This window comes from Pteropus medius, unplaced genomic scaffold, assembly GCF_902729225.1.
Source record: "Pteropus medius unplaced genomic scaffold, Ma_sr-lr_union100, whole genome shotgun sequence".
In the NCBI taxonomy this organism is placed as follows: Eukaryota; Metazoa; Chordata; class Mammalia; order Chiroptera; family Pteropodidae; genus Pteropus; species Pteropus medius.
This window is the reverse complement of record NW_024352787.1, coordinates 9,877,814-9,889,848: the sequence shown is the minus strand read 5'-3', so window position 1 is coordinate 9,889,848 and position 12,035 is coordinate 9,877,814. Positions and strand designations below refer to the sequence as shown.

Genomic DNA, 12,035 nt, shown 5'->3' with positions numbered 1-12,035 from the left:
TTAAATGTCTTGTTCCTCATTCTCATCTGTACAATTAGAGATTTAAAAATAACATACCTCATGGGGTTATTGTGAAGATTAAATAAAACCATACATATTAAGCACTTAGAACCTTTCTTGACACATAGTCGATGCTTTATAAATATTAGCAAGTATTATTAGTAAGATTTATTTTATGTCTAAATGAATGAGAAATAGTATATTTGCAGCTAGTAAATTATAGGTTTTGGGCAGGTCTTTCTATTTTAGTTTTCCATGACTTTATAAAGAATATTCACCAAATAGACAGTTCCTATAAGATTGAGAATCATAAATTGCCCACCATTTTCAAAAGGTACATGATGGGGTTCACTCCATGACCTTGAAGATTTTTTTCTTGTATAAATGCCTGTTTTTAATTTCAATTTCCAGATGGAAGCTATCCCTAAAGATGATTCTGCATTATCTGAGAGAAGGAGAGAACTCCACAAGGAAGTTGAAGTAGCTAAAAGGAATTTGACCCAGCAGGTTAACATCAACTCTCATTTAAACTTCTAAGAATGATTAATACAGAGTTGTTGAGTGTTTAACAGTGCTCCACAAAACCTCATCTGTGGGAGAGTCATCAAAGATAGTATGATACAACTTAATATGGGTCTGTTTCTTCATCTTAAAGTCCACTCCAACCTCACATTAAATTTTTTGGGGAAAAAGCTATGTTTGAACCAGCAAAACTTATACAAATTGGTGAGATTTTTTAAAATAAAAAAGCTATTGATTATATTAAAAATAAACAATAAATGTTTTATTTCACCAATGTCTAAAATGTTCAAATTTTGTTTATTTAAGCCACTGTCAAAGTATTTTTTAATTTTTATTTTTCTATTGGAGTTGGCATTCATTATTATTTTTTATTAGTTTCAGGTGTACATATAGTGGTTAGACATTTATATAATTTACGTAGTACTCCCCTCGATTAGTCTAGTACCCACCTGGGTACTATACATGGTTATTACAATATTATTGACTATATTCCCTATGCTGTACTTCACATTCCCATGACTGTTTAGTAACTACTAATTTGTACTTCTTAATCCCTTCACCTTTTTGACCCAGACCCCCAAAACTCCTCTCATCTGGCAATCACCAGTTTGTTCTCTGTGTCTATGAGTCTGTTTCTCTTTTGTTAATTTATTTTGTTCTTTAGATTCCACATGTAGGTGAAATCATATGGTTGGTATTTGTCTTTCTCTGTCTGACTTATTTCACTTAGCATAATACCCTCCAGGTACATCCATGTCATTGCAAATGATAAGATTTCATTTTTTTATGGTGGAATAATATTCTATTGTATATATGTACAACTTCTTTATCCAGTCATCTATTGATGGGCACTTATGTTGCTTCTGTATCTTGGCTATTGTAAATAGCACTGCTGTCCCTCTGCCGGAGCCCAAGGTGAGTTTCTGTGAGCAAGTGAGTCTGTGTACAGACCCTTTAAGTGGATGTCTGGGTTTCCATCAGCCTTTCATCTCACCAGAATAGTTAGAAGGCCCACTCATTTTTACAGCCAGATTCTGTGGGGACTTCTCTTCCCAGCACTGGAACCCTTGGCTGGGGAGCCCCGGTGTGGAGTTGGGGTCCCTCACTCTTCCAGGGGGAGCTCTATGGCCAAAATATCCCTCCTGATGCTCAACTACCACTCGCAAGTGTGGGGCCAGCCTGTTTTGTGTCTCCACCCCTCCTACCAGTTTTGATGTGGCCTCTTCTTTATATCTTTAGTTATAGGACTTCTGTTCAGCTAGTCTTCAGATGGTTCTCCAGATTGATTGTTCTATAATTTAGTTGTAATTTTAATGTGGTCATGGGAGGAGGCAAGCAATCTTGACCAGAACTTCCTGTCAAAGTATTTTAAAACATGCTTTTATGTCTCTTCTTTTTCTTAAAGTTACTTGAAAATACAGTCTAAATAAGAAAAGTTATGTCATGTTAAATATATTATCACATTTGGACATTCTTTTATAGGATAAAGAAAATTCTTGGAGCTAGGGCAATAGTTTTGTTTTATGTTTTAATAATACAAATTCTACATAGGAAATATAAAAATAGTCTAATGGTCTAAAACCACACTAAAAAATGGTTTTAGTGTGTTTCTTCAAACAAATTTTAATATGTTGTGTTTTTCAAGAAAATCCTATCAGATGCAGAGTCTAAGTTAGTAGAACAGCAACTTGCAGAAGAAAACAAGCTTTTAAAGGAGCAAGAAAACATGCGAGAACTAGTATTTGGCCTTGTCCGTCTGACTCAAATCAAAATTGATGAGAAGGAGCAAAAATCCAAGGATTTCCGGAAAGCTCAGGTATCTGTGTTTTTGTAACCATTCATTCATTACTACAAGAGTTTGGGGTAGCCTCATTTTAACACAATGTTCATTACAAAGCTATAATTGTTAAGTCTCCTTCAAGTTTCCATAACTATACAGCTTCCCGAAACAAGACTCAATCATACATTGAAAAACAGTCCTAGGATTCAATTAGCAGTAGTCAACAATCTAGAGAGAGAAAGAGCTAGATGAATCATAATGAGCAGAGTATTTGAAGAGATGACAATTTCAGTAAGAATAAAGTGGCGGATGTGACTGACAGCTGTACAGGCCACAGATATCTCACATCCTACTGTGATTTGCCCAAGAACAACTCAAGAGCAGAAGCATTAGACCTTTCTTTTCCCAAGTTCATCAAGCCAGTATCATTTAAACCAGTGTGAGGATACCCTTAGTTACTGCTCCACCCCATGACTTTCCTGGGCTCTCCACAAAGTATCAGAGCTGACCCAGTGCAACATCCCCAAACCAAAACAACAATGAAACCAATGGGAAAAACAAACGTCCTGCCATGCTAGCTAAAACTCTAATATTAGAACCATTTATTCCTCTTAAGGATTATGTCTAGAGGTTCTCTGTGAAAAACGAATATGATATGATATATTACTAAACTAGAAAACCTGAATTTACCCAGATGTTGGCTGTTTCTAAGTGCAACCTTTGTTCTAATTTTGAGCAAGTATTTACATGAAGTAGCATTTCTTCTTGTTTTTCAGAAAGAACTCACATCAAAGCATTAATGAGCAATGAGATTAAATAAGATTTTGCAGAGAAGACTGAGGAAATGATCTACACCACACAACCCCAGCAAACTCTTTAAGTCCCCACATTAATTGTTTATTTTTCCCTCATTGGAACATAGGAGAAACTAAAAGGAGTTTACTATTGTTGGCCCAGTAGAGTTCAGGGGATAGTTGGGTTTCACAGGGTAGAGAAGGGAAAGACAGTGACCAGGGAGGAAGGAAGGAAAGGAAGCAGTCTGAGAGAACAGAGTGGCTGAGGGGAGGAGGAGCACAGGGATACTTGTTACAAGGAACAATGATTTGCTTTATGAATTACACAATTTTCAAATTAATCTTAAAAATTGATATATATGTTATCTATGTGCAACTAATCTCTGTAAACCAAGCCTCATTATTAAATGAGCTCATTCATATAAAAGCACACAGTTCTTTCCCTTGAAATATAGAAATCAATAAAGGAAAAATATTGTTTTTCTTAAGCATTCTTAATAGTGGGAATTAGTCTGTCAAACATTAGCTGTAATAAGCTGTAATTTCCTTAAGGCAATGGTCAATCTTATTATTTTATTTAACGCTTTATCTACATACCTAAAAAAACACAAGAGGTAAAGGGAAAAACCAATGCTGCTATTATCTCCAAGATGGAGTGGATGAAACTAAATTTTTATATCTGTTTAATTCTTCACACATATAGTTATTTAAATAATAATAGTTTTTTTCTGACTTCCATTCTCACTGAGAACAACATAAAATTGCTACATGTCCATCTTGGCTCTGATGCCTAGATGCTTTTTAATCACTCATGCCAAATGAGTTTTGCTCTCACAGTCCTCAACAGAAGGCCAACAGAAACTGTTTCCTCAGTTTTCTACCAGCAAATACTTCATCGTTGAATATCTTTTTTACCTTAGATGAAGGACCCAGTATCTTTATATTTGAAGAATGTTACTAATGTATTTAGCACTTGGTATATGTCTAGGATTTTAGAACTATAAGTGCTGTCTTTTAAAATATTCATGTGTACTTCGTAACACCTCCTTATGGCTTATCTCAGTATGGTGCTTCATTGTATAGGAAAACACACCCAAAATACAAAAGAATGGAAAAGCACTTTAAAATCATGGCTTCGGTCTCTCACAAAATACCACAGAGAATTCAACTCATAACGTTTATGAAAACTTACTACAAATCCTCTTCCTTCATCTATCTTCCACAAACTACAAACTCCTCATGCACCTAGCCCAGCTGTGCTATTCACACTCTTTGGTTCCTTCAAATGTTCCCCGAACTTTTCCTCAAACCTATCCTGTGCAGGCTCTTTTCTTTTCCTCTTCTCTGTTCTTCTGCTTCCTTAATTAACCCTTTGTCTTAGTCAATGTGGTTCAATTAAGCTAGCCAGGCAATTTTCAAATCTCTTTTTCTTTCCCCTGATCTGCAAACCTAGCTGGCCAAGATAGTTTTTTTCCTTAATGGATAGGAATGAGATGGGTGAGACTGGGAGTACTCATATGTTGGCGATGATGGGCTTTTAAAATTATTATTTCACACATAATTTTTATATTTCAGCAAAAATATACCAACATTGTGAAGGAGATCAAAGCAAAGGATCTTGAAATCAGGATACACAGGAAGAAAAAACGTGAAATTCATCGGAGGTAAAAGAATTACATGATAATTTATCCACTTGGGTGGGGCAAAAAAACAGATCTTTATTTCACAAGTTTCAAAAACACTTGTATTTTTACAGACTCAGAGAGTTTGCTAAACTGTATGACACTATTCGAAATGAAAGAAACAAATTTGTTAACTTACTTCACAAAGCTCACCAGCAAGTAAACGAAATAAAAGAAAGGCATAAAATGTCATTAAATGAACTGGAAATTTTAAGAAATAGTGCAGTTACTCAAGAAAGGTAAGTGTTATAATAATTATTGTCCTTTCAAAGACTTTTGATTCATTGAACTCTAAAATATTCCAGTGATAATAAAATAGAAAATAACAGTCTTTTACAAAGCTAGAGAAGCCCTTGCTCAAACACCTTGCTTTACAGATGACAATCTAAGCATCTGAAAGAATTCCTTATGCTTCTACTGTTTGGGAGCCATCAGTTTTTTAAGTGAATGTAAAACTATAACATATAACTACACTTAGTATGTTTATTTTTACTTACCCAATTAGAAAGAAAAGCACCAGTTTGGTAATTTACATTTAAAGTTAGAAGACAATCAAATGTTTATTAACCAACATCCCCAGTTGTAGATTTGAAGCTTCTAATATGCTTGTGGGAGGCAGTACGGCAGAGTGGGTAAGAAAGGTGGCTTTCTAGACTCAAATCCCAGCCCTGCCACTTAGAGCTCGGGCAAACTACCTTACCTCTCTGGGCTCACATTCTTTACCCATAAAAATGTCCTTATTTTATGGGACTTTTTATTATTAAATGTTAATCCATGTAAAAACACTCAGAAGTATCTGGCAAACAGTTGTTTTTTAACTTATTACTTACCATGTGCCAAGATCTGTTGGACTATTTCACTGATATTTAGAGTCTGTATAACCTGAAAATTTTCTAGTGGCCATTAATGCCCAGTTTCCTTTCACAAAGATATTACAAAATAGGCTCTTGTGTGCGGATAGGGCTGGGATGGGGGTCAATGGGGGAGGGGATTGGTATGAAAAGGAAAATCTAATTTCCTAATCAGGTTCTCATCCTACATCAACGTAAAATATCATTTATAAAGGCCATGCATTAATTCAGCATTTATTGTGAAGCTGTATTGAGCCGGGTACCACCTTAGGTCCAATGGACATTTTCAGATGTAACCATCTCTGCCTTTAAGAGAGCAATCTCCTGGGGATGACAGAGCAGTAAATGAATTACTATAGTCTCTTGCTTTGATAAAGGAGGGCAGCAGAAGGTTGGGGCACAAAAGAAAGATGTCCTAATCCGGATGGAGGGGGAATCTGAGACTTGGGAAGATTACAGAAATTCCCGAAGTGTGATCATGGAAAGTATGATAATCATGATTATCAAGTGATAATCATGATGAATATCATTATTACTACTACTATTATCATTTCAACAGACACTCTAAAGCAAGAGCTACATTGATACTACTTTGGTTTCAGAAATCTTCAGTTTTTAAAGAAAACTATTATCTTACCCATTTCCCATTATTTTTAAAGAAAGCTACAAAATTCCATGCTGAAACGTGCCAACAATGTTACCATTAGAGAAAGCATGCAAAATGATGTGTGCAAAATTGTAGTCAAACTTCAGGAAATGAAAGAGAAGAAGGAAGCCCAGTTAAATAACATTGACAGACTTGCCCATATGATCACCGTCATTGAAGAGGAGATGGTGCAACTTCGCAAAAAATACGAACGAGCCGTTCAGCGTCGAAATGAAAGGTAAAAACCAGGAACCTAACATGAAGACAAAGCACCCAGAGACCCTGTTTAGAAATATTGCCCCCTGCTCTATCTAGACTTGACAGTGGGTAGGGAGGGATATTTGACATTCAGATTTTATTAGCCTTGGGGAGGAGGGTAGCCATTTGTTTTGCCTGAAAATGAGAAACTCTGTCCTCATAAGAGAAACAGGCAAGAGTAGAGTTTGGGAAGTTGCTCATTTGAAGGTCAAGATCCTTTCCCAGACTACCATTTAGGATGCCTCTGATACCATCAAATTATTTCAGTAACATTGACATTAATAAAGCTTTGGATTATGTATCCATTTTTTTGTGATAGATTTGTTCATATTATAATATTTATTCAGCCATTCTCTCAGTTCTTTTCTGAACGAGTAAGCACAACCTCTAGGAGCAGCATTATTTCTTCCAGGCTATATCATTAATCAATTACTATTAGCAGTTTCCCCAAGTTGCTTATGCTTTGAGAAATCTGGCAGCAGATGGTAGAGCATATAGTAATTATATCTGGTACCTGATAGTTTTCATCAAACCTTGGTTGCGTTCTCATTTATGTAAGTACTGGACCTAGAAAGTACAAAAAGGTGGTAAAGCATTGCTTCTGGCTTCTGTTGTTAAGAAGACTGAGAAGATCACGAGAGGAACAAATGAACAGCAAATGAGACAAAATACAGAACTAAGATTAGCCAAATACAACTATGTACACACATTTGAGAAAGGAGAGAAAGAAAGAGACAGAAGCAATTACAAACTCTGGGATAATGGATATGCACAGTGTGTGGGAAGAAGTTCAGGGTGGTGAAGAATACCATTTTTCAAAGGACTGCCAGGTGTTTTCTCTGGGGAAAAAAATCCTCTTATTTGGCTCCTGTCACAAACTGGGCCCTGTTCAGATCTGTGGGGCTGGAATTAGAAATTTCTTACTTTCTTTTTTCCCCATATTTTCCTCACAAGGAAGGGTTTTTTCCCCTGGAAAGATTATAAATGACAGAATTTTGCATCAGAGATAGTCAATGTTAAAAGAACCTAATGGGCCTGGCAAGTTACATTGAACAGTCACTGTAGAAACACATTCCCTGGCCCTCTGCCTGGGTACTTCTGGCCAGAACTTGTTTGGCAAGTCTGGTCCAAGGAAAGGGTCTGCAGAAAATCAGAATATGGGATAATTTTGTTCATTCATGGGGAAGACATTCTTTCCCACCCCAGGAAAACCTTGGAGACTTGCAGAGGTACTGTGCTAGCCAACCACACGGTCAGCTCAGACCATCCTTCTCCTATTCCCCAGACATTCAAAGTGTGCAGTTTAACTAGAAAACCACTGGTATTTATCTATTGTCTTTTAGAATTATGCAATGTTGTTGTGTATTTTGCCCCCAAATCCGGAGGGAACCACAATGACTAGTGAAACTGTGGCCTCAACATCCTCTTAGCCTTTGCCTCTCAATTTGACCGTAGTGGTGTTCAGCTGATAGAACGGGAAGAAGAAGTGTGCATTTTTTATGAAAAAATAAATATCCAAGAGAAGATGAAACTAAATGCAGAAATTGAAATACATGTCCTGGACGAAAAGATACGATTCCTGAAACTGAAGATTGCTGAGAAGCAAAGACAGATTCATGTGACCCAGAAATTACTGCCAGCCAAGAAGTCCCTGGATGCCGAATTAGCAGTGCTCCAAATTCAGGTGGGAAAGTGTTCATGAGACCCTTCCAGGGACCATTTGCTGATTCTTTTTTCTTCCATTATTGGTTTGTAGGTCACAAAGTTCTTACATGTAAATCAAGCCATCCTACTCCCGGTACCTGCAAGAACCCATGAGTTATATGTCTTTTTAAAAAATGCCTCAGAATATGACTGCAAGGTAGAATCTGTGTGTTAGGCAGCCAAGCCTCAGATTATCTTTTTGTCCCTTGAGGCATTTTCTGCCTTTCCTGGAATATAGATCCTCCCAAATCTCAACTCTAGTTCAGCTTCCTTATAGCTCAAAACTTAAGTAATTTTATTACCACTGGCATAATTATGTTTTTGATGCTTGCTGAAAAGATCTTGGAGACCATCTAGCTCTCTTATTCTTACCACTCTTGCCCTCTGGAGCCAAGATTGTTGTTTGTTATTAATTGGCAATCACAATAATTCGACTCCTAGTTAACTCTCTTAGTTTTCCTGTAATTTAATAACCTAACATGCCTTTTAAAAAGTGGAATAAAGCCAGAAAGTTTAAACATTAAATAGCAAATAGAAAGAAAGAAGAAAGAAAGAGAAAGAAAGAAAGAAAGAAAGAAAGAAAGAAAGACTAAAGCTACTTTCTTCACATGTGACAATTTCATTTTTTCTTAAAGAAAATATAGAAAAAATTAGACTAAAAAATTTGCGGCTTGAACTTTTTTATTGACTTAATGTAAGAATAAATTTTAATCTATAATACATTTTCTAAAATGTCAGATTTGCTTTCAGATTTTTTCTAATTATAAAATTAAGACATGTTCAGTTAATAAAGTTTTGAAAAATATAAAATTTTTAAAGAAGAAAATAAAATTCTATCCTCAGGATATACTCACTATTAAAATTATAAAAAATCTGGAAGAGAGCCTTCTAGTCTTTTTCTAGGTGTACAAGTAAATGGTTTTCATTAGCTCATGCTGTAAACAATTTGGGTCCTGATTTTTTAAAAAAAAAATGTAATTATGTCATGGGGAATCACAGGACTTTGTGAAACTGGATGATGGGTCTACTTTCATATGTTGTGTGTATGTGCTATATAGATGATAGGATCTTCCATTTTGCACAAATATACCAAAGTTCTGATTCCAGAGTTTATTTGTTTGTTTGTTTTTTAGCCATACTTTCTCCCATTCACTTCTTCAATAAGCGTAGCCCTGATTTAGATAGATTGGTTGGAACATCCCCCAGGCCTCCCACATAGCCTCCTCAGGATTCCTAGGGCTCTGACTCAGGTTTCCAATGAGATTCATTTGGAGGAATTCCCTCATCACCTTGCACACACAGTGCCTAGTCCACTTGTGTGCCATGTCAGTGCAGACTCAGGACTCGCTCCTTCTTCAGCCTGCACCTTTCATGCAAGGCCTTTGTGAACGGACTTTACTGAAGATTTGGGGCAACACTGCGAGAAATACAAAGAACTTCAAGTTAAATATCAGATATCCATGCCCTTCAAAGTTCCATAGGGCCACTCCATCACTGGGAACAGTCCCCTTGGGTATATTACCCCATGCAGCACCGTAGCCCAGCTCTGTTTCACTGGCTTGTCTTTCCATCTTTATCCCGCATTTTCCCTCCCCGTGGCACCTCATACTTTTCTCATTCCATTTTACAGAATAATTTGGCTCTCTCTATCTCTTTCCCAAAACAAAGTTTCAGGGCCATCTTTGCTCATACTAAACTATCAAGATGCCCAGCAGAACAAAAAGACTAAATTCAAGATCCACAACAGAAAAATGCGCTCCCTATTATCTAAATATTTTATTCATGTTAATTGCAAATAAATATTTCTATTCGCTGGATAAAATTAGTTGTGCTTAAGATATATATACTCGACATTTTATTTTATAAAAACAGTTTTCTGGTGTGAAATATGAATTCAAGTTTACCCAAGAGGAAATACTATGCATTTAATGATAGTACACACTACCTGATGTGAACCCAAACCATTCTGACTGCATATGAATTGAGACATATGGACTATGTGTTATCATCAGTTACTGTTTTACCAGAGTTAGTTCTAAACTTAAGAATAGTTGAATAGAAAGTTTCCCATTAGTCTTCAAATTCACTTAATTATTGTCTACTGAGCACTACTATATGAGCCCTTTGAAGGACTTGATGTGAAATTTCAAGCTTAAGGCAAGCTATTTTTGCACCTTGACTTGCAGTATCAATTCCTATTATATCCTGTGTGTTAAACTGTAGCGTTTTGTGTGTTTTTCAAAGTCTTCCCATCCTTTGCATCATTTTCGGAATTCTCTTAAGGTTTGTATTTCTCAGTTGTTTGAAACAGTTTTTAATCATCCAACATTCTAATCCAAGGATTATCATGAGTCATATTTTCCTGATGTTTGTAATAGAGGCTTTTTTTAAGGGGTTTTGGAAGTCATATGAACTATTTTAGGACACGAGAACACTATTTTATATAGAAAAAGTAAACATTTTTTCCTCAAAGGCCATGGGTAAATAAAATCAATCAAGACACCCCTTTGATAAGAAAGCACCATATTTTTTTCCTATTTAATTTCCTAATTAAGAGAAGGAAATATTAAGTGTTGTTAATAATAAATACAACAAATGCTTAATTACATATAGATGTATACTTTAAGTCCCTATTGAGGGCAAAAAATCTCAGTGTGCTGCTACTTCTTCCAGGGAGTGGCCATATTTCTTCATCCACCTCTAAAGTCTCATCAATTCCACAAATATAGTTGGTATATAAAACATTATATTGGGTGTTTGGCAAAAAGACATAGATAGTTCAAGCTATCCTTTACAGACTGTACATTGTGTTGACCTACTAATTAAGAACTGTATTCTTCTTTGGAAAGCCATTACACCAATTGCCAGCAAAGAGTTTTAAACTGGTCTAGTATGACTTATACCTTGTATGTTGTCTATCTTGGCCTCTGTATTGACCTGAAAGAAAGAGATCAAGTCTGTGTAGTTTGAGCTCTGCAATTCCATAACATTTCATGAGTATAATATGAAATGGGAAGTAATCAAAGGACTGGTTATAAAATCAGCTTTGTCTTTGATGACCCAGAAGTCGTCACCTTGCCTTGTAGGGCTAGTTACAGACATCATTCTCACGGTACCATAAGTGAACAGAAGCATTGCTTAACCTCAAGTCCCAGCTGATAAGGTGTTAAGAGTTTTCAGTTTTTACCTGTGTTGGTCATAGTGAAAGATGCTAAAGACTCTGGGCTATGTGATTTTAAGATTTACCGAACAAGAGAGCTAAAGTTCATGTTTCTTTCTTGTTTAATAGTTTTCACAGTGTACAGACAGAATAAAAGACCTGGAGAAACAGTTTGTAAATCCTGAGGATAAGAACAGAACCCGCTTCCTTCCGGGGAAAGATATGACTGAAGAAGAAATGATCAAAAAATTAGACGCGGTAAACATTCTTTCTTAAAATAGCACCTATTAGCCCCTTGTTGATCAGCATCACAGTAACACAAATATGTTTCATGTTATGCAGACCGATTTATCCCTCATTGTTCTAGCCATTAATATAGTCTTTTCCTTGTAATCTAGTAACAAAACCTAAGCTTGACTTTAAACACTTGCCAAAAGAACTAAAAATTGGGTGGTTTCAAGATGACCACCTTTGTCTCATAGCCCAAAGGAGCAATTTTGGCATTTTAAATGGATTCGTTTGTCTTCCTGATTGGAGCATATCAAAGGGAGGTCAATGTGGAAGGTACCATGGAGTGGAAGAGCTCCCAGAGTTATCTGTAAGGATTGGGCATGGGAAGTCTTTACTTAGTCCAGCTC

General features: G+C 36.2%; 1 protein-coding gene across 8 annotated transcripts in view; it reads left to right on the top strand.

The window, feature by feature from the left end:
• Nucleotides 1-12,035, top strand: part of CCDC146 (coiled-coil domain containing 146) — a 139,757-nt gene that overhangs the window by 118,857 nt on the left and 8,865 nt on the right. For 6 of the 8 annotated variants that reach the window (XR_005649900.1, XM_039848949.1, XM_039848947.1 and 3 more), the window contains 7 exons: nucleotides 412-507; nucleotides 2,168-2,338; nucleotides 4,672-4,760; nucleotides 4,853-5,017; nucleotides 6,289-6,513; nucleotides 7,989-8,217; nucleotides 11,527-11,655. Coding sequence is in view for 7 of the 8 variants with exons in the window: in XM_039848949.1 (XP_039704883.1) it covers nucleotides 412-507; nucleotides 2,168-2,338; nucleotides 4,672-4,760; nucleotides 4,853-5,017; nucleotides 6,289-6,513; nucleotides 7,989-8,217; nucleotides 11,527-11,655 (1,104 nt within the window). In the remaining variant the exon portion in view is untranslated. The remainder of the gene's footprint in view (nucleotides 1-411; nucleotides 508-2,167; nucleotides 2,339-4,671; nucleotides 4,761-4,852; nucleotides 5,018-6,288; nucleotides 6,514-7,988; nucleotides 8,218-11,526; nucleotides 11,656-12,035) is intronic. The other 2 variants (XM_039848945.1, XM_039848948.1) reach the window with 2 other exon arrangements.